The following is a 21,324-nucleotide window of genomic DNA, read 5'->3' as shown; positions in this document are numbered from 1 at the left end:
GCTCTAAGTTGCTGCTTTCTTCTGCAAAATCGCATTGCTCCATGCAAAACTTTGTTTTAAAGAAAATTTAAGATTTCTTTCATCCACATGAGAAGGAGGAGAGAAGGATCTCCTGGTGCCACCTCGTGCTACGGACTCTCCTTCCCTCTCCTGCCTGACCAGACAGGGAGCATAAACTAAAATGCCACCCATCCTTTGTGCGAGTCACAGTAACAAAATACAGCCTCCTCACACTTTCCACACATGCATCAGCTCTGAGACATCACTCAGGCAAAGATTTTCCCGGCTTTGCCACCAAGATGGTGACTGACCTCTGAGGACTCCCATGAGGAGAGCCCCCTTCACGCAGAGTGAGGACATGAACCTGTCATCAGTGGTTCCCTAGGGTTAATTACCTCTTTTAACACAGCAACTGTTTTTCAGGATTACATAAACAATGCCTCTCTTCTTATCTACTGAAGTTCCAATCTAGCCCCTCATCACCATACTTTCTGGGCTGTAATTGTAACACTATTAATGGTTATCCCTCCTCTGTGAAGTAAAGTAATCTTGAGTACACCAATTAATCAATACTTGGACAAATGAACTGAGCTTTTCCCTGGGCTAGGATAGTAATTGTAATTATGAGATGTGATCAGCTGGCAAAGTATGGTTACTAACACTTGCATCTGGCAGAGAAGTGAAGTCTTAAATATCTATCAGAAGATTCTCGTTTCACAGAGACAGTATTTCTTTAAGTCTAGTTAACTACTTGTCAGAAGCCATTAGCTTTAGCTAATCGGTTATCGTTCTTCTGAGAAATGACAAGCAAGAGTCTAGTGGACTGACTCCTGAGATCCCTTGTTGGCACCATCATCCATCTGTCCATGAGCACTGAGCAGAAGGCATCGCATTTGCAGTGAGGTCACAGGGCATCAAAGGGAAAAGCATCAGAAGGCAGAAGGGAGACAGACCAAAGAAAACAGTAGTTTACTACAAGTCCTGAACACTTTGAGGCATCTGGTAGTCAATACGGGTTAGTTACATTATGTTTGCTCTGTTTTCTGCATGAGAACCACATGTGCAGCTTTGCAGAACCCTGGGCAGCAACTACGATACAGAAGACCATGATAAAATCTGCTCGGAAAATAATGTGGCCTCTTTTTCATTTACATGTACATACATACACACACTGAAAAACTGTATTGCCTAATTGAGGAGCCACACAAGATTAATTAGGACAAATGGCAGTAAAATATCAGCTTGCTTGTTTGCTTTAATTTTCTAAAAAGACCAGAATAGGTTAGTTTTTGTTTAGGGTTTTACAGGTCCCAGAACTGTGAAATGTCCAACAGCGAAGCACTTACGCAAACGTGTGAAAGTAGATTTACTGACATCTCAACAAAAAACATTTTTCAGGAATCTGCAAGAAAGAAAGTCTCTTTCTGCAGTACCAAAGATGAAGTCATTTTCCGAAAAGGAAACACAAGTCATCTTTCACCATGTTGTAGTGCTCCAGTCAACTGAAAATAAGGTTGCAAGAGGGAATCACAGGGAACAAATGCTGCCTACAACAACTTCTGAGGTGAGAGTGCCAGGGAGGCTGGAAGTGGAGCAGTCACTCTCTTGAACTTGCTGATGCTGGAAAGGGAAGTTTTCTGTTGGTACCAGTTTCTTAACAACAGAGGGAAAACACTTTTTTCCCAGTTTGTGGTTTCATTCCTTTATGCTATGCCCAGTAGAAAGCAGAAACTCAAGAATTTAAGGGAATCCAGAGAAACCTGCTATAGCTCCTTAGTCACAGCAATAGTTTTGTGCAAATTCTGCCCAGACAGCCCTGGAGCCACCATGATCTTCTTAGCTCAAAGAGTTACTGCCAAGGACCACCACAGAATGGTAACTCTCTGGGCAGATTCCTCCTGCTCCTCCAGATACACGACTTATTTCAGAGCTAACAAAATGGCAGATTTCACTTAAATTCAGAACACTGACAAGGTTTGCCTAGAAATTGCTACAGTCAGAAAGATATGGAGTGAGAGCCATCCAACTGAATGGAGGTACCTAGTAATAGTACATTTGTAGAAACTACCCAGGACTAACTTCACAGAAAAAAGCACTCACAGGTTATGTTTCTTTCCACCCTGTAGTAAACACCTCGTAAAATTAACTTGTCCCTGTTGTCCCATAATCCAAAGAGAATGCTGCATTTCTCTGTTTTACAGGGAGCAGATTAATTGTACCACTGCAAATTCCAGCACCACATTAATTGTACCACTGCCAGCACTGCTGGCTTGCCCAGCTAACCCAGGCCCAGTGCACTGCTTCCAGAAAGGGCAGCAGTAAAATCACCCAGAGACTCAGAGCACATTTAACCCAGCAGCTCTATCCCAGTGTCATTGAGGGAGGCAGCCCTGAAACTGAGGATTCTCCTCTTGTGCTTGGACAGAGGCACTTATACCTTAGGACTTGTAAGGAATTTTTAAGGATTTATAAGAATGTTTTTAATAAATATTATTTTCCTTAATAGGCTAAGATTAGATAACTCTTCTGCTATTGATAATCCCCTACAAAAGTCATGTAGGACCTTCTATCCTTTTTCCATTATATCTATAGGAAAAAAGCACATACTTTCCCCCTGCTCTGCAAAGCCCCCTTGGGTCTTTGTGCAAAACAGTGCTATGAAATGCATGCTCTTCAGGTGCTCTGAAGCCACAGGTGGATGCCGTTCCCAACAAGGGCAGGTCACTTCTGCTGCCCACCCTACCTCCTCAACCAGATCCCAGATTTCAGCACCCACATTGACAACTGCTGCTGCTGCTGCTGCCGGTGCCATCAATTTAAGTGGCTCTTGGACTAACAGCATTTTAGCATCAACTTTACACTCATATTTTATGGTGAGCATAAGGAGTCTCAGGTTCTTCCATGAAGTGACAGTCTTGTCACCATTTAGCAGAAGGGGCTGCAAGAGGTAATTGCTGCAACTGACCTCTATTTTTTTTTCCATTTTACCTCTGCAATTAGAAATAAGACTCCTAAATCCTCAACTGTTCAACTTGTTACCCTTATTAATAACTTTCATATCCATCTTTATAGCCATAACCTTCCTCCACTAAACCCACTGATTCTCACTGTTTTTTAAAAGCTCTATGGAATTTATAATTTGGGACAGGGATTTCCCTTTTACAATATCTTTGTCCAGAATCTCCTTCCAAATAACCCTGATAAACACTAATATATCAAAAATAATCAAACTTAACAAGCAACTAATTACACTTTTCTGGGAGGCTGTTCCATTCAAACACACTGTTCCCATGAGCAAGAGATATGTGCAGTCAGGGCTGGCTCACAAACATTTCAAGTTTAAAAACTGAAACTCCTCATAGTCCAAATGATTTCTGTTCTCAATAAAACTGGGGTTAAAGGCAGAAAAATCTCCTCCTGTCTTTTAAAGCAGCTTAGTACATTTACCAAATGCCTCTGGGAGAAGCATCCCTTTTTCACTAGAGTTTTATGTGACCAATTCAACTGTAACAGTTCTGGCTACTTTACTATTGACAATTTGACAAGTGGACTCAAATGAGAAGTTTTTTGTGATTTCCTTTCACAAACCTGTATGAGGGAAATATTAAACAGAAATTGAAAACCAACTTCCATTAGCATTTTTCTTTTGTACCTATTTTCCCTGGGAATTTAACTTTAATTTTAGAGGAATGTTCCGATAGACTGCAGGAAAGATAACACCTGCTTCATTTCCCTTCCCTCCAGCCTTAAACATGCAGGATTTATACAGTTATTTTTCTTCTTTCCTGATACCACAGCCTTGCCTGTTTATAAAATGTAAGAGGTAGATAGATAATTGTACTATTTCACTAGTAAACAGGGAGGTGAACATGAAACTGAGCTCAGAATTGGAAACCCTGTCAGAGTGTTGGTGAATCACTGTATGAAATAAATTGTTCACTTTCTGTTCAGTCCATTAGCTACAAGGACGGAAAGAATTGCTCTTACAACGCATAATGCTGCAATTTCCTATATTCACTTAGCACTTCCCCTCTCCCTTCTGCAAATCAGAAGCATTACATTTGAGGTTTAATTTGCTCCCTCTACCCACGTTTTCATTCCTAACTCTGACAAACCAAGCTATTGCTCAGTGAAAATGCACCAGCTTTTACATAGCATTCATGCATACAGTGCTCTTCTTCCCCTTTGGAAATTAGGTAACGGCAGGAAAACAGAGGATATATAGAGGCCTCTATGCCTATCCATCTGCAAACAGATGATCTTTTGTTTCTCCTGAGCTTTTTGAGAGATGGTGTAACACAACTGAATTCACAAGACCCTCATGTCATGTGTGTGCCAGATTTTGTGCTGACACTGTAATGAGAAAATCCATACTTGCCTACAGGTACCACACAGTTGCCCATGCCCTTTCCTTGTAAATCTGGGGGAGCCACTGACATTTTTAATAGTCTCAAGAGTTAGGCTTGCTAAACAAGCTATTTAAAGTAATTCTTCCCTGAAATGGGGCAAGGAAGATTGTATTGACACCGAGACCCCTGACTGTCCTGGAGGGCTTCACTCCAGCAATGAGGCTGGGCTTAGCATCTCAGACAGACCTGTACACTACCACACTGTACTCAGTGCAGACCTGCACAAGGCTGCCCACCTCTGCACAGCAGAAGTTCTGCAGGAGGACTGTAGTGGGAAGGAAGCATGGAGGGATGGTGCTCGTGGGCCTCTATTTTGCCTTTTTTTTTTTTTTTTTTTTAAAGCAGAAGCCAGGTTTGAGAAGAAAAGATTTGAAAAAGGAGATCTATGAAATAAAATTCTTGGCACTTCTCAGCTTCTCTTTACTACTTTTCCTGCACATATGACAGCATGTGTTAACTGATCCCGCTACACAGACACCCACAGACAAAGCCTGAGGAGTTGCTCCTCAAGTCACAGGAAGACAAACAGTGGCTATTTGAGACCACAGGAGCAGCTTGGGGTGGGAGCTCTTCTCTGGGACTCAGGTGGCTTTGTAACTTCTGCCTGTCAATTAGCATGGACTAAGAGTCTTCCCTTGGATGCATGAACTGTGCTGACCAGCACTGGAAGGGAGCAATGAATGAGATCTCAGACAAGAGTAGACCATGTTGCCTCCCCATCTTCTGCACACTGCATTTTTATTCTGGAATTAACATTTTCTTTTTAAAAATACCTGCAAATGAAATAAGGAACAGCCTTTGCATGCCTGACTTATTACTCTAGCTCTGCTCCAGCAGACATGGATCTATTTCAGAAAACACTGGCTGAGTTGAGACCTGTAGGTAAAATTTAGCCTTTCTATTTCAAGCTATTTCTAATTGAACTGACTGGTGCTGGCACTAGAATGCCTCTTGGAACATGTGCTGGCTTTGCCGCAGTTGAGATTTTGACTCCGATTCCCCTTTGATGAGAGACACTTGTTTTTTCATAACTCTACAGGCAAGTGATCTATCAGGGGTGATCATTAAAAGGGAACTCAGATTGATCCTCCTGACAAATTCTGCTAGAGTGGCAAAACCACTGTGTGTATAACCTTAAACTCGTTTACCATTATCTGGCCTTATTCACATCTCTGAGGTTTGTAATTCACTGCAAGAAGGGATGGTGAGGGAGGGTAGCACTAGATGTACCCACCAATTGTCAAGCCCTGGGAAATGGTAGCATCACATAATCAGCATTACTCTCACATAAAGTATCAAGACTGGGTTTTAGTGACAACTAGAAAAGCTTGAGGCAGAAAACACTAAGAGCATCAACCATTCCATAATTAACATCTCTTTACAACCATTATGAAAAAATAAAATAGTACCATACACCAAAAGTTCTGAAAGGAAATAAAAGTGATTTTACTTCTGTCTTGTTGGTCTCAAATCACTCACTTTTTCTCCTGTGGGAGAGGAGGGCTGTTTGGCTCTAGAGTGCTTCATTGCTGCTCTAAGGATTGTATTCATGCTGGAACTCTCACAGAAGCTGGCGATGCAGGCATATTTGGGTTGTGTTTCAGGTCATGTGCCAGTTTAACACAGACTGAAATCCTGCTGCTTCACAAATCTGACTCCTTACCTCCAAAGGTGGAGTGTGGCAGTGGCGGCTTCTTCTCCATTATTTTCTTGGACATTTGAGATTTCTGACTATATTAAAAAAAATGTCCACCAGAATATCCACCACCCACCTGCATTTTAAAGTATGTGACTATGTAACCATTTCACACTTATTCCACCTGAATAGTCCACTCCAGGCCAAATTCCAAGAAGATGCCAACACTTATTTTTAGTCTTACCCTACCTCAGCTGTTGGCAAAGAAATATGAATTCTTACTCTAAGACATTGGAGGGCCTTTTAAAACTAAATGTAGCTCTTTCGAATAGACATCACTGAATCCTGATTGTTTCGTGTTTAGTTACCTTTTCTCTAGGACCAGATGCAAAATGAAATAAAAGAGGTTTCATAGAACATTTCAACTGAGAACAATGTTTACTCTTCATGCTCAGTTAGAGAAAATTGCCAATAAGGATGCCAAGGATACCTCTACAGCCTTCACTATGTCATTAGAGGGACTCATTTCTAATAAATAAGTCCTAGTATAACCAGAACTTTTCTCTTCATGCCCTGTTCCAAACATACTTTGAAACCCATAAGAGGAATCAGTCATTGTTGTCCAACTCTTCACTGAGAAGGTGAGAATTTGCCTGTGAAACATCTCTAGAGTTGGAGCGATCGATACCACAGAGCATAGTCATTATATAACAATAGCAGAATTACTCTCTTCACAAATTATTTGGAAATATGATCGTGGTTCCTACCGAGATAGAACGGAAGCTGTCATATTTCTAAAAAGCAACACACTGACAGATGAAACAAGAAGAGAAGTTTCCACGTTGGCAAAGCTGATTCCCTGAAAGAAAGAGCATTGCATCAATCCTTACCTGGCCCTTAATGTGACACCAGGCTGGACAGCAGGTGCAGTCCCCAAGTTCCCTGGGAACTTGGACCTAAACCAAAGTTCCCTTCTGGACTACACCGGTGGGTTTCTTTTCCTTGGAAATCAAGGGAGTTAGGGAGAACAGGCTGCTCTGCGCCCAGATTTCACCAAGACACAAGGCTTATATCTGGCTGGAGCACTCAAGTTCAGCAGCCTGGAAGACCTCCAGATTCTCTGCATTGTCCAAGGAAGCACAGTCTTCCTGATAGCCCAAATGCAGGCACAGATAGGATGTGTTTGTAAAAACCACAAATGCTGATTGCATCTCAGTCTTCTGACTCTGGGCAGCTGTAACTAGCAGGTAAACCACATAGAAAGCTCTCTGAAATGGCTGATGAACTTAAAATAGAACACCATAGTCAGTCTTTAAGGTTACACTCTGACCATGCATTCTACTCATTCTCTAAGCGAAGATGGAAAGATGAAGAACCACCCTTTAGGGCTGGTCAAAGACTGAAGGAGGAGGCAGAAGTGCAGGTGACATATAAATGCTCTACAGTGGTGGCTGTTGACCATTACTGCTCTTATGAGCTGTCTGAAGCCTTTTCCAGGTTGTTGCTCTAAGGGACTTCAAGATGTCATATTCCCTCTCCTCTGGTCTCAAGATGGGACTGACTGTGCCAGCATCCTTCCTGAGAGACAGCAGCCTAACCTTGTTCACTTAAAAAATTATGGAGGCTCTGCTCTCTCCCCAGGCAATCTATCCTTCACGTTTCACTGTTACATAACTTAATGTTCCTTTCCTGCAACTTAAGTCCATTAGTTCTTGAGGCTGGAGAACAGCCTGTCCCTTCCATTTTGCAACTATTTCTGTATGTTTGAAAAAGGTTATCGTGTCTCCGCTCAGCCTCCTCTACTCCAAACTAAGCAATCACAGCTTCCCAGTTCATCACACAGAAGGCAGGCTGCTGCTGGCTGGCGATAGCTTTCAGTAACTGCTGACTCGGCTGGATTTGCACCAGCAGCCTGTAGGTGAAAGCCTTCAGCAGCTTTAGCTCTCTGAGCCAGGCTGTCCGTTCAAAGACATGAAACTTTTTTCTGTAATCTAATACAGTGTATCAGTAAATATGCATTACAGTACAGTAAATTTCTGGAATTTTCTCCATCACATTAGGGTATCATAACAAGAAGAAAGGAAAAGACACCTTATTTCACGAAGGTGCATTTTAGGGCCAAACTTAAAACGGGATTCCCAACAGGTCTTGAAGAGTGGAGAGGGAAAATGCAATATATTGTGCTAATACCTTCCCCATTCCACCCCCTCTATCAAGCAAATTAAATGAAATGCATGAACCATGTCTCGGTTGGCAAATGAAACCTGGTATTTGTATTTGCTGCCATGTCTCAGAGTGTTGTTTTTCATTTTAGACTTTGCACGGTAGTAAAACACTGCAATGCTTTACATTCATTAAGCTTGGGCCCATTTAGTCTGTGCAGGCAAAGCAAGTGCATATATCTCAGATCCATAAAGCATCAGTTCAGAATTACACAGGAAATAAATGAGACTAAGCCAGAAGTCCAATTTCTAGAGTCCAGCTCACTAAAGCTAAACAAGCACCTTAGATAAATATGGCCTATTCTAAATGAAATGTTAGTGTAATTTTGATAACTGTCAATAATTCCCTCATTATGCCTAAATGAGCTTGTCATCCAAGGGGATTGCTGTATGGCTGATCTTAATTTGCTAATAAAAACTGCACAGAAGAATTTCAGCTAAACTGGAACTATTTGATTCATAAAAGTACAACAATGCACATTTTAAAGCATTCCTTCCCAGTCCTGGCTCCTGACTGGTTGAAGCCCAAAACCAGTTTGCTCTGCAGCCTGTAAGAAGGCCATTTTGTTATGTAAGAACAATGAGCGATTGTCTCTCTAAATCACTATTATTCCTTACCCCATTATAGTTAATTTATTTTTAATCATGTTGTATAATAGAAATAAAATCATTGGATTAAGCATATATCTAGCAGCAGGAGCCCATTATCCTTTGACAATGTTCTGTTTCATTGACATTATATCTTCACTGTAGACAGTTTCCTTGCCATCATTAGTCCTAAAATGACTATTGGATTTCAAGGGTTTCTCCCTAATCCATAATAAGATTTACTTGCTAACAGTACAAAACAAAACAAAGATATGCTTCTATTATTTTACTGCTGTTGAATACTTACTTTAAGCTATTAAGAAAATTCAAGTACAAATCTAGATTTTATAAGTATTTAAAGTTTTCCTGCATAATTCTGATTCAAGGGAAAGCCTCAGCAACTTTGAAGCTTTGGATCTTTGTGGCTCTATTTTACTTAAGCAAGCAACAATACTTTGTCAGTTCTTGAATCAAATAAGATCTACTACTTCTTGCACAATGATTTTTTCAGACCAGTTAAAGCAAATCTCAGTACAGTTCATTTTCTCCAGAAATGGCTACAAGGGGTTCATCAGATTTCACGTGAAGAAAGAGGCGCAAACTTTCCTGCTTAAGGTTGCCAGCAATTCCTCTGTGCTAAGTGCTAGCGAACAGTCAGCACTAATGTTGGGAGGTTAAAAACTCCTTTGGCATGCTGATTCCCATGGGATAATTCAACAGTTATCCATTTGTACAAATGGCAGTCACAGTTAAATCTAAAACTAGATTTTTCCACACCCTATTAACAGCAGCATTAGAATGCAGCAGGGACCATCCAGAGAAAAGAGCCTTTTCTGTTATCTCATAGTTACCTTTGAGAAGGTGGCAGATTTCCCTGTGAAAATTATCCTTATAGATTGCCTCTTATTTAAGGATATGCTGGCACTATCAAGTGGTGCTCTTTTTATGCTGAAATTGCTAGAAACACTTAGTAGTCTTTGCATGACTCCTTCATCTGGGAGAGCAGCTTCAATAGATACCTATTTTCCATATATGTAGACAAGCTGTGACACTTTCACCCATATTGACATAATCCACATAAGCCATGTGGTTTCCATTAAGAAGGGTCCATACAACATAGTCAATTCTCCATTATCTTGGCTAATAGGAGAATAACCCAGATAAAGGAAAGACATGCATAATTATTGCTTCCAGATAAGAGCTGGCTCAAATATTTCTGCACTGTGCTCCCCAGACAGAGCTTGTACATCTGTCAGAGCTTGACAACTTAGAGTTTATTAACTCAGGCATTACCTGCATCCATCCGATACAAGCAAGGTAGCTTGGGTGTCTCCATGATTTAATCACTCCACAAGTATTCTACTAACTGAAAATAATTTTGGCTATAATTAAATAACAACTTCCATATTCATCGTTTTATATGTTCTGATACTAATATGGCGTAGACCCAGTCATGCATGGACAAGTCAAGGTTGAATGGGGAATAATGAGGAAAAGTAAATTATGCATGAAATGCAAGAGGAGTACGTTCAAAACACAAGGGAATGCACAAGGCACACGGTGATGTAGAAGGGCTTGTGGAATCGTATTCCCAGATAGCACTCGCAGAGGAAGCATGCTCAGGACTGTCACAGGTAGCAAGTGTGAATCAGAACTATCTTTCTATGTGAATTGTCAGAGGTTTCTTTTTTATTGTGTTGAAATTACTCAGCCACACTGAACTTTAGTCAGTTGAGAGTTCTCATAATGTGTAATCTCCGAGACCTTTTAGTACCAATACACAGCCTTCCTGATCTCAGAATTGGTACACAAATTGTATTGTTCAGTCACAAGAGACACTCAGTTCTGTTACAGATATATAGACAAAACAGTGTCTTTACCACTATGGAAAGAAATACAGATTCTCTTACAAAGAAAATGAAAGTGTCACAAATAATTTTTTCTGGATTCTTATGGAAGGAAAGGGATTATAAAGAAATAAACTCAGACTTAATGAAATCAACAACATCATTTCTTAAACATTGAAGTGAATCATCTTATGGAAACGAAACCATTGCCAGTCAAATTTTTAATGGTATGCTTGTACATGGCATCGTGTTGAGGAATTGATGATTATATTCTGCCACATTCCGTGCTGCATTTACAAATTAGCATTGCCTTGGTTTGTCTGCACATTACATCTAGACAGAGGTACACAACAATGCAAGACACAGGCCAAGCTGTAGAGGGAAAACTGATGGGTAAGAGAAGTCAGCCATCTCATGTGATGTAACTGGCTACAGAAAGAGTAACTGACAGCAAATCACAGTGCCAGACATATCAAATCCCTAAATATCTGTTCATTTTGCTTAAAGCATCACATACAGTGTTCAGATCACTGCGGAGGTCCTGGACAACATTTTCTATACTCCTGGTATCCTTCAGAATCTCAATGCTTTGCGTATATGGATTGAAATACACAGAGAAGGGACGATTGATTGATTTGGCAAAGTCCCTGAAAGAAAAAAGAAAATTAACATAACTTTTTTTTTAACTGCTAAAGAAGAGAAATTTGGATTTTTGAGTCAGGGGAAATAATTTACCTCATCTTTTCTTTGGCTTCTTCAAAACTTTCTGAAACAAAGTAAGCCTCCTGGAAAGTAGTGATAAGGCATTCTTGCAAACAGGTTGTCTTTGGATCGAATGCTTTCACATTGGCCTTGTCAGAGAGAGCATGCTGCAAAATATACCATAGGATCTGTTAAACTGTGTTTTGATACTGCTGCATGTCTACATACAACTGTTCATATATACAGCTTTTATATCACTGTGCTGTATGTTTCCCACGAGCTGGTAGCCCCTCTTGTTTTACTACAATGTTTTTTTCAGTTTGAATAGTGAACATGGTGAATTTGCTACTTAAAAGAGCTCTTTCTATGGAAAAATTTTTTTGCCCTAATAATGAAATAATAAAGAGGAGATTAGAAATGCACCTGCCATGAAGATATACAGACATAAATGTTCAGCTGGAAACAGGAAAGTCATCAAATAACCATTCTTGAAACATTATCTGTACAACTGCAAATATGTATGTCCCCAAAATGTCATTTAACTGGCAGAATTCATCATTGTCTTGGTGAGTAAACTGAGTCTCAACAAACAGTTTATACAATCTGTGCTTTACATTTTCAGGACAGCATCATATACTATTTTCCTGACAGCGAAAGTGAAACTATATATCTGAAAACCCATTAAATAATGCCAGTGTATCGCATAGCGATGAAATGCATTGCCCTTCTGCCACATACACCTGAGCAATAATGCTCCATATAGTACTGCAAAGAAAAAATAGCTAAACAGACACGGGTAAGTACAGGGCAGACACTGGGCAGATGAGGCATCAAATGCTGCTACTCAGAATAGAGATTTCTGATTAGCCTTTCTCTTTAAATGACTTGCACAGGCCACTAGAAGGACACGAAGGTTTCAAAACTGGAAAGTAGGTACTGAAACATTTTCCAACACAATCTTTTCTAGCTCCCCTTTTGACTTGAATACTTGTGTTAGCTTTTGGACCTACCTTATCTTCCAGAGCATACATATTTTCATTCTCAGTGCTCTGTTACGGCAGTGCAAGGTAAGGAAGGAGAGCATATTTAGGTCACTTTTCAACCTTCTTTAGTCCCCTTATATCTATACACAGTGGAAGATGTGCATAAAAAGCATAAAGAAATGACAGTGAGGAAGCAGATCCCTGAGGTCCAAAGGTGTCTCTGATTTCTTTACTTTCTATCTGCATGGACATTCTTTATAGTAGAGTAAGGTATTAACCTTAAGGTATTCACCACAACTTTTATCCATGCTCTCGCTTATGCTCATTCCTAAATCCCTGTGAAAGGCACTGAAAATATCACATCAGCTCCCAACCTGCAGTCTCCAAATAACAGGACAGAAAATTGGAACAAGAGCCTCTTCCTCCCACCTCCTCTCTCTCCAAAAATAAATACATGAAAAATTAATGTATGGAATCACGAATTGTCAGAGAATTACCTTTCTTTAGTACATGTATCTTTTCCTTCTCACAAGGTTTGCTGTTTCTAGCCAGCCATCAGTTGAACAGGTTTGAAAACAAATATTAAAAATGGTCTGTCAACCAGCATCCTCTTCTAAATGGACTGCAGATCAGGCTCACCTTATTAGGCTACTGTCTATATCCCTGTTGTCACTTTCTCTTTGCAGAGCCACCATACAAGTGAATGCTCGTAAATTTAGGCACTTACCTCCTTCTATCAAAATGAATTTGCTTTTCTTCACTGAAAATTATAATAGATTCCCCGGGAGGTTAACTATAGATTAAAAAAATCTCCTCTTAAGGTGTCTTTGTACTTCCAGGGGAGACTTGATGCCTCAAATGTCTAAAGCACAAAGTCTTAAAACTCTGACAGGACTGAGTGAAGCCCTATGCCTGGAATCAAGATTATGATACAGGCCATGATTTCTTAGGAACTGAATCAGTAGGTGACCACTTCTGGCTTATGGATTCTTTCCTGTACTGTGAAAGCTTCAACAGAAAGGTTGACAGTGTTATCTTCTCTACTTACTAATGGCCTCTGCCAGGCCAGGCCTAGTCCTTGGGACTGAAGCCATCAGAGACGAGAAGGGATTCAGCCTGTGGCTCCGACATCATGAACAACTCCTCTAGTCACTGAGCCCTGATTTTATAAAAGGAGAGAGTTTAAAGAGGAGGAAAAGCTGATTAGTTATCACAGGGGATGTCCTCTGAGAAAGCCTTTCTAGCTATTCTCCTCAGATTAACCATATGAAATGACTCATACATTCTGGATTCCAGTCTACTTTACAGATGAGCAGAGCTGTTGCTTCACAAAGCAATTCTGCAGAGACTGGGATGTGAGGACACCAGAGAATGTGCAACCCGGAAACAGAGGGTAAAGAATTCAGACATGCCTTCAAATATAGGTGACAACTAATCAGTTATTCTTAGGGTTGCAGTTTGGGAATGAAGTGCCTAAATTCCGATGAATTCCCACCTGAGTCACCTGTCTCCCTTCTAGGACATAGTCTTCGGCTCTTGAATCAATTAGGCATTGTCATGGCTACCAAAGCAATGTTTCCATCTTTGCAAGTCTGGATGGTGCTTTCAAATTCCACAATCTGGCATCTGTAACATCTGCTATTGAGTTGATATGCTGACACCAGCAATGCAAGACCTCAGCAACTGAGCCTGAGACACTGAGCAACTGAACTGAGCCTGCAGACAAACCTTCAGAGGGATCACACTGTTTAGTGTGAACTAGAAGGGTCAGGATACTGACTCAAAGCTGACTAGAGCATTTTACAGAAACATTACAGTGTTCTAAAATGATGGTCCTTGGCACTCTCAACAAAATAATAATCTCAACATAATCTCAACAAAAAAACTTGGTCTGGTGAGTCCAAAAGTTTTCAAGTTCATGCTATTCACTTACGGTTTGGTTGGACATTCAGTTCTTCAGTGAATTCAAATGAGAAAGCAGATTTCTCCAACAGAAACCTCTTTTGTTATCCCACTCCAATGAGATGTCAGGGCTAATACAAGGAAAATAGGTTTTGGTAAAATAGAGCATCTTACCATCTTCTGGATCTGTAATAACTGTCCCTAATGGCCCATTCATATGAATCATATAACTGCTTATGCCAATAAAACTACTGGTGATTCTCCTTCAGTTCGAGAAATAAGAATTTGGAGTGAAACTTCCAAATTAATCATCACTGATTCTGAGGAAAAGCAGCAGTATCAGACAACTGGACAGCTTAAGAATTAAACCATTACTCATTACAGGTCTCTCGGGTCTAGGTTGTCTGATGCATTGTACAGAAGATGGAAGATATAGCACAAGATCTAAAGAAGACTTACATGTTTTCGCAGTGGCAGCCGGTCAGAAATACCAGGGCATGTCAGATGGCACCAGGCATTTACACACTGCACAACAGTGAATCATTTCTTAAGTGACCACTATCACTGACACATGAAAAAAGTTTGGTCTTGTAATTTCTCTTGAGTATAAAAATTGGACTGTAATAATACAACCCAGAGCTTTTCAGATTTGAGAAAAAATAAACAAAACAAACCCCAAAAAGTAAAAGTTTCAGCCAGCAAGGGGAAAACTTGAGTTGAGAAGTTGTGTGTGTACCAGTACTGATTTTATCGCCTTGTTATTCCTGGTAGAGTACATATAGTCTTGGAAAACCGTGCTCTTAAATGTTTTTCTGCTTATCTACAACCTAAGTTGCAAATCTGACAGTGTCCTGATATGACCAGAAATTCTTTTTCAGTGGTACAGTTTTATATATTGTCCAGACAAATAAGGAAAAGACTTTCTAAAGAGTACTAAAATGAACATCTGGGATCCAGGAGTTGTTTTCTTCATCCTCTTCAGAAAACTGAGCCAAAATTTGCATTTGAATCTTTTTGGTGTTAAAGGCTAATTAATACTGGCTCTTCTTAAAATAAACAATCATTAAAACAAAATAATACAACTAGATATTGTATTTGACCTTAAAAATTTATACAGAAAGATTTGAAGACTACCTCTCCGTTTAATATAGAAGCATACAACAGGGATATATGACTTGATCTACAGCCAACTGAAATGGATAGAAGACTCCTTTAATGAAAGAGTTCAAGAGAGCATCATACAAAGTAAATGGATTAAAATTTCCAAAGACATTTGAACTGCCTTTTAGAAATAGTTTTAATAATTGAAATGTACATTATTTCCACCTTATCTCTAAGCCCCAAATACATACTGTGTAATAGTGTTAGCTAGAGTTAACCTGACTATATTAAAGCAGAAATTTTATAACTACTTACTGTATTATTCATTTCCCCCGGGCTTCATTTTTAATCTTCTCTTTCTCCTTATTTTGTTGTGCTTTCCAAGTTTTTTTTACTTGATGCTTCCCTAGCATGCACATCAGGAACTGCACTTTTCAGTATCTGAAATTCTAAGTCTAAATACTGAGTGGGGAAAAAAATTTGAAGGGAATCCTATATGGATAGGTTGGTGCCCACATTTCTCTAGCTTTTGCAGTTCTTTGTTACTAAAACTGTTGACCAGATTTGCAGAGTGAAGCAGTGTAATATAGAAACAGAGAAGACTGAACAAGCCATTCACTGCACTGAAAGGACCAAATACTGCTGGCCGTTTACACGTGTGACTTATTCATTTCTAGAAATTTCTAGAAATTATACATAAAATTGGTCACCATGTTATTTCCTGTGAATACCACTGCATTGAAAAGAGAGCTGATGGGGAGAGCAGTTGGAGAAAACCTTTTCTTCTTGCTCACAAAAGCATATTAATAACAAATGCCTCTGCAGTCTTGAATGCACCCTCAGTAAATTTGGAGACAAGACCAAGCTGGCATGATTATTGTTCTGCTGGAGGACAGGAAGGCTCTGCAGAGGGATCTGGATAGGACAAATTGATGGGCCAAGGCCAATCATGGAGGTTCAAAAAGGCCAAGTGCCAGGTCCTGCACTTGGGTCACAACAATCCTATGCAGAGCTACAGGTTTGGGGAAGAGTAACTGGAAAGTGGCCCAGCAGAAAAAGACCTGGGGGTGCTGGTTAACAGCAGTTGAATATGAGCCAGCAGTGTGCCCTGGTGGCCAAGAAGCCCAATGGGATCCTGGATTGTATCAGCAATAGCATGGCCAGCAGGACCAGGGCAGTGACTGTCCCCCTGCACTCAGCACTGAGGCCACACCTCAAGTTCTGTGTTCAGTTTTGGGCCCCTCACTACAAAAAGGACATTATGGCACTGGAGCATGTCCAGAGAAGGACAATGCTAAGGTACCTGGGGTTGTTTAGCCTGGACAAGAGGAAGCCAAGGAGACCTTATCACTCTCTCCAAGTACCTGACAGGAGGTTGTACTGAGGCGAGGGCAAGTCTCTTCTCCTGAGTAGCAAGTGACAGGACAATTGGAAATGGCCTCAAGTTGCACCAGGTGAGGTTTAGACTGGATATTAGGAAAAATTTCTTCACTGAAATGATTGCCAAATATTGGAATAGGTTGCCCAAGAAAGTGCTTGAGTCACCAATCCTGGAGGTATTTAAAAGATGTGTGGATATGGCAACTTGAGGACATGGCTTAATGGTACTTGACAGTGCTGGGTTGACGGTTGGATTCAAGGATCTTAAAGGCCTTTTCCAGTCTAAACTATTCTATGATTCTATAAAGTCAAGGTATAAAAATTCAACATTGAAACAAGATCTGCCTTCCTAGTGACAAGGATACTTAAGTATTTGAACTTCTTCACAGAAGTGACTGTGGGCCCACAAACACCCTGTCTTAAGAACGGCAGTAATTATTTCTGACATATTTTCACTCTGACACCTACGAGAAGTACGTGTGTTGCACACAGAAGGGTGAGGCTTCCTAGCCATGCAATCTGACTCTCCTATTCATCCCCACTCACCACTGAAATAGCTGGTATTGTCATCATTTTCAGAACAATTGCTGCCATCCATTAGGATTTTGGTTATAATCAGGATATTGATATAATCAGGATCTCCAGAACAGTCTATTAGCATGATTTTTCAGAAACCTTCAGATCAAAGAAGACATTTTCTCTCCCAATAGGAGCTAAGAGAAAAGGCTGATAAGGGAGGTTGCTTTCCCACGAAACAGCAGAGACTGGCAATGGCTTGATGCAAGGCTGTGCACTGAAGTCATGGGTGCCTAGACATTCTCCTACCTAAGCACCTGCCTGATGTATCTCGTTCACAAGAAGCACATTCATGCCCATGCATGAACGTGGTCTAGAAACAGCTTCTCCCATGGTCACTTTAGCAGAAAACTTAGTAATTTTTTGCATTTTTTTCCTTACCTTTTACCTTCTTTTCTGCTCTGGGGCACAGTCCCACAAAGGCTTTCTGGACATTTTTCACCTTATCAGGCCCTTCATGGAGACTGTGTCTACTTGTGGTATAGTGCTGTTCTGTTCCCACAATACACAAATTTTCAGTAACCAAAATGTCTCATTTAAGTCTCTAAGCATATGCACAATCTGGTGAAATTTAATATCTTATGATACACAAGAGATCAAACTAAATGGTCTAATAGTCCCTTCAGGCATCATATCTACAAGATATATATGTAGTGTAATAGAAAAGTATATAATATTACTGATTTATGGCAAAATTACTATTATATATATATGGCCATACCTTTGAAGAAGATCAATATAGTCCATTAATGGGCAAATTATTTAATTTATACTGTTGCTTTTCAAAAGGATTATTCTTTGCACTTAAACTCTGAGATTACTGCTGAGCAAAGAATACAGATCTGGGATCACAAATGTGTGATACCAAAATATGCACACTTGACAAGAATAATGCGTTTGTTTATAACAGTGATGGTAGAAGACTTATTATGTTCTTGACTATCCAATTCCTCATTTTTATGCCCTTAGATTTTGTAAATTATGTGATAGGTATTTTCAGGGTCATAACCTAGCGACTATATCCCTTAGTTTAAATAAAAGGCCTGATTCTTTGCAAAATACTGCACAGAGTTTGGGGCTCGGCACTGAATGTTGTCGGGCCAGATGAAAACAAGCGGGACATGTTCATATCTTTGCGTTTAACCATCTTTGCGCTGTGAGTATAAAATATTGCCAGGCAGATAAAGAATGCTTCTTTGGCTGAAGTATGCACAGAACTCAGAGCATCTCTAATGCAGTCAAGGAAAAAATACTGAAAAAGGTAATTTTCTTCAACCTTTTTCCTTCTACTGAAAGAATAGCAGTTTGACTACGGAGCTTCACCACAAATGTTCTGTTATAGGTGAAATAAACAGCAAAAAGAGACTGGGGTATTTCTATTAAACTGCCAGATAGTTCACTGAACGCCAGCCCAGGAGGCTGGGAAGATGTTTTAACACAAATAAAGAATAGATATATTGCAAAATAGTTTGAAATACTATTCCATATATGCTTTTGAAAAACAAATATTTACCTGCAAAGCCACCAAGAGGTCATTTGGGTCCCTGAAGATAGTACTCTTACCTCTCTTTACCCTTCCCTCCCATCTTGCCAACAGAGAGACGTACTAAGTCCCAAAATACTACATTTGTGACAAAATACCTTTTGCTTGTTTCCCATGTTTTGTAGGCATAAAAAGAGGCAATAAATCATTGCTACAACTAATCACACCATGCAAGGTTAAACAGTTTCACCTTTATAAAAATAGGGCTCTATGTATTGTCTAATAGGCAAGTCTAGCATGAGTTTATACACATTCCTTAATTGTAAATATGAATAATCTACTGAATGGACCTTAATGAATGTTGGTTTTTTCATATCAATAATGAATCCATTCAAATACACTGGATTACTTACAACACAATCATATCTGATTTCTGACACTTTATTTTGGGTGTTAAAAATATATGCTTCTCATCCAAACAAAGCTTTTAGAGGCCCAAGGCAACCTTACCTGTTAGAAACCATAAGCCTCCTTTTACAAGAAATGAAAATTCAACCAGAAATAAGTTTTGTAGTTTATAGTTGTTTTGGTACTTTGGGACTTACAAGTCCGTTTCATGCTTCAAGTGCCAGTTGATACTTCTAACAAAGCTTTTAGGTCAATACCACATTTTAAGTATCAGCTTTTTATCTTGAGAATTTTAACTGTTATTTGAGAGTCAATATATCTATATCCAACTATTATTTTGTTAAGATTAAAGGTTGATTCTGCTTTAATGGTACATACCTTTAATTCTCCAATAGAAGACAGAAGTCCTGCCCCATAAGCGCGTAGTTGTCCTTCTTGCTTGCAAAGGCCAAATTCAATCGTAAAAAAATAGCACTGTAAAATATACAGATATTCAGATACATATAGTGTTGTTGCAAATGGGCACTTAAGCAATGACAATCAGTACCATATTCATTCACTTGCCCCACTTCTTCAGAATTACCTGTCTTGAATATAAACTCAGATACAGTATATTATTACTGCCAAGTAATTTAAATGTCATGTTCTGCAGTAAGGGAGCTTTGAACAAAAATGTGAGATTCTGCTTTTTTTCTGGGCAACCAAGCAGTTCCCAGGAATGGCCAGTTAGGAATAGACAAGCAAGATCATTTAGGTATCAAATGCATTGATAGGAATCTGCAGAGAGTTTTGAAACCTTCTGAAACAAATGAGATGCCTTAAAATAAAATTCTGCAAGGTAGTCAGTCCGACTGTCTAGGAACCTCTCAAGATCTCTGGGATCTAGTTCAGTTTTACACTCAAGCTGATACCGCTTTAAAGTCTGCAACATAGTGAATTTACTTAAACCCGTGTGCGTAGGAGCCTTCTTAAGTTCAGGCCTTAGTCTTCACTAGATTTTAGTCTGTCATAAATGAAGAACTAATATGGCATTTGGCTTCTTAAATTACAGAAAGAAAATTATAGTCAATCAAATGAGTTTACTTGACCAATCCATTACAGTTGTTTTTTAGGTCTACATTCAATCAGGTAACATATCTGAGCTGTAAAACTGATGAGAAGCTGTGAAAGAGATATGCTAAATGAGAATAACATTGTGGTATTTAACTTTGCTGTAGCCACCCAACAAAGTTAAACATTAGGAAGACTTAAGAAGCACAGATAGCCCACTGTCCACTAAATGCAGAAGATGACAGTCTCTTCTGCTCCTGTGGTACTGAGTTTTAGTTTGGTTTTGTTATGAGACATCAAGATTGCTTTTTGATATTAGATCAAACAGTTGAGATTAAGATAGTAACTATTTCTACATATAAAGATTTTAGGAAGCTGATTTCTAACTTACATGAAAATATTGCACATATATACACACACATCTGTATATACGTGAGTTTTTTATATTATCTGACAATTTCAGGTTTTGTGTAAAGAGACATAACTTCACTGAACCTAGCAGATTTAATTGTCTTTGCAGGAAACATGAATTTAAGATAAGAACCAATCCAGTATTTTGTACTAAATCTTGAATTTTTCAAATAACTTAAGAATGGATCCTAACACAATGATCTTTTCCCATACAGGTCCTCCTTAATACCCCACTCTTCCAGTATTTAGCATACTAAATGTAAAAGAGTAGAAATTAACACCTCTTTTAAGTTCAACAAATGTTTAGAAATTCAGAAATTATTAATTGCTTTGCCTCATCAAAGGCAGAGCTAGTGATTCATGCAGCATGGCACTGTGCAGAAGGGTGTAATGAAAGAAAAAATAAAAACATGAGCCCTGTGTCTGATCCAAACCCGCTAAGTCAGCTGAGAAGAAGAATCAGTTGCAGAAATTTCAAATGTTTTAAGTCAGATTCCATCACAGCAGTCAAAGGCACAGATATCCACAAGGGGAGGTGAAAACACAACATCATCAAAGAGAACCAAAAAAAAATCAAATTTCCACCTCTGGCTTAGCTGTTGACTCAGCTAAGTCAAGCTGGCATA

The 21,324-nt window shown here is 39.4% G+C and overlaps 1 protein-coding gene across 2 annotated transcripts in view; it reads right to left on the bottom strand.

Annotated features, from left to right (window-relative positions):
* Nucleotides 1-21,324, bottom strand: part of TPH2 (tryptophan hydroxylase 2) — an 86,509-nt gene that overhangs the window by 23,599 nt on the left and 41,586 nt on the right. The window contains exons 9-11 of one of the 2 annotated variants that reach the window (XM_032689395.1): nt 19,616-19,711; nt 11,438-11,571; nt 11,220-11,349 (exon numbers count right to left, since the gene is read on the bottom strand). In XM_032689395.1, coding sequence (XP_032545286.1) covers nt 11,220-11,349; nt 11,438-11,571; nt 19,616-19,711 — 360 coding nt within the window. Of the gene's footprint in view, nt 1-10,462; nt 11,350-11,437; nt 11,572-19,615; nt 19,712-21,324 lie in introns of those variants that run through there. The other variant, XM_032689394.1, reaches the window with a different exon arrangement.

Source organism: Chiroxiphia lanceolata, chromosome 5 (genome assembly GCF_009829145.1).
Source record: "Chiroxiphia lanceolata isolate bChiLan1 chromosome 5, bChiLan1.pri, whole genome shotgun sequence".
NCBI lineage: Eukaryota > Metazoa > Chordata > Aves > Passeriformes > Pipridae > Chiroxiphia > Chiroxiphia lanceolata.
The sequence above is the reverse complement of the archived record's forward strand: the minus strand, read 5'-3'. Positions and strand labels throughout refer to the sequence as shown.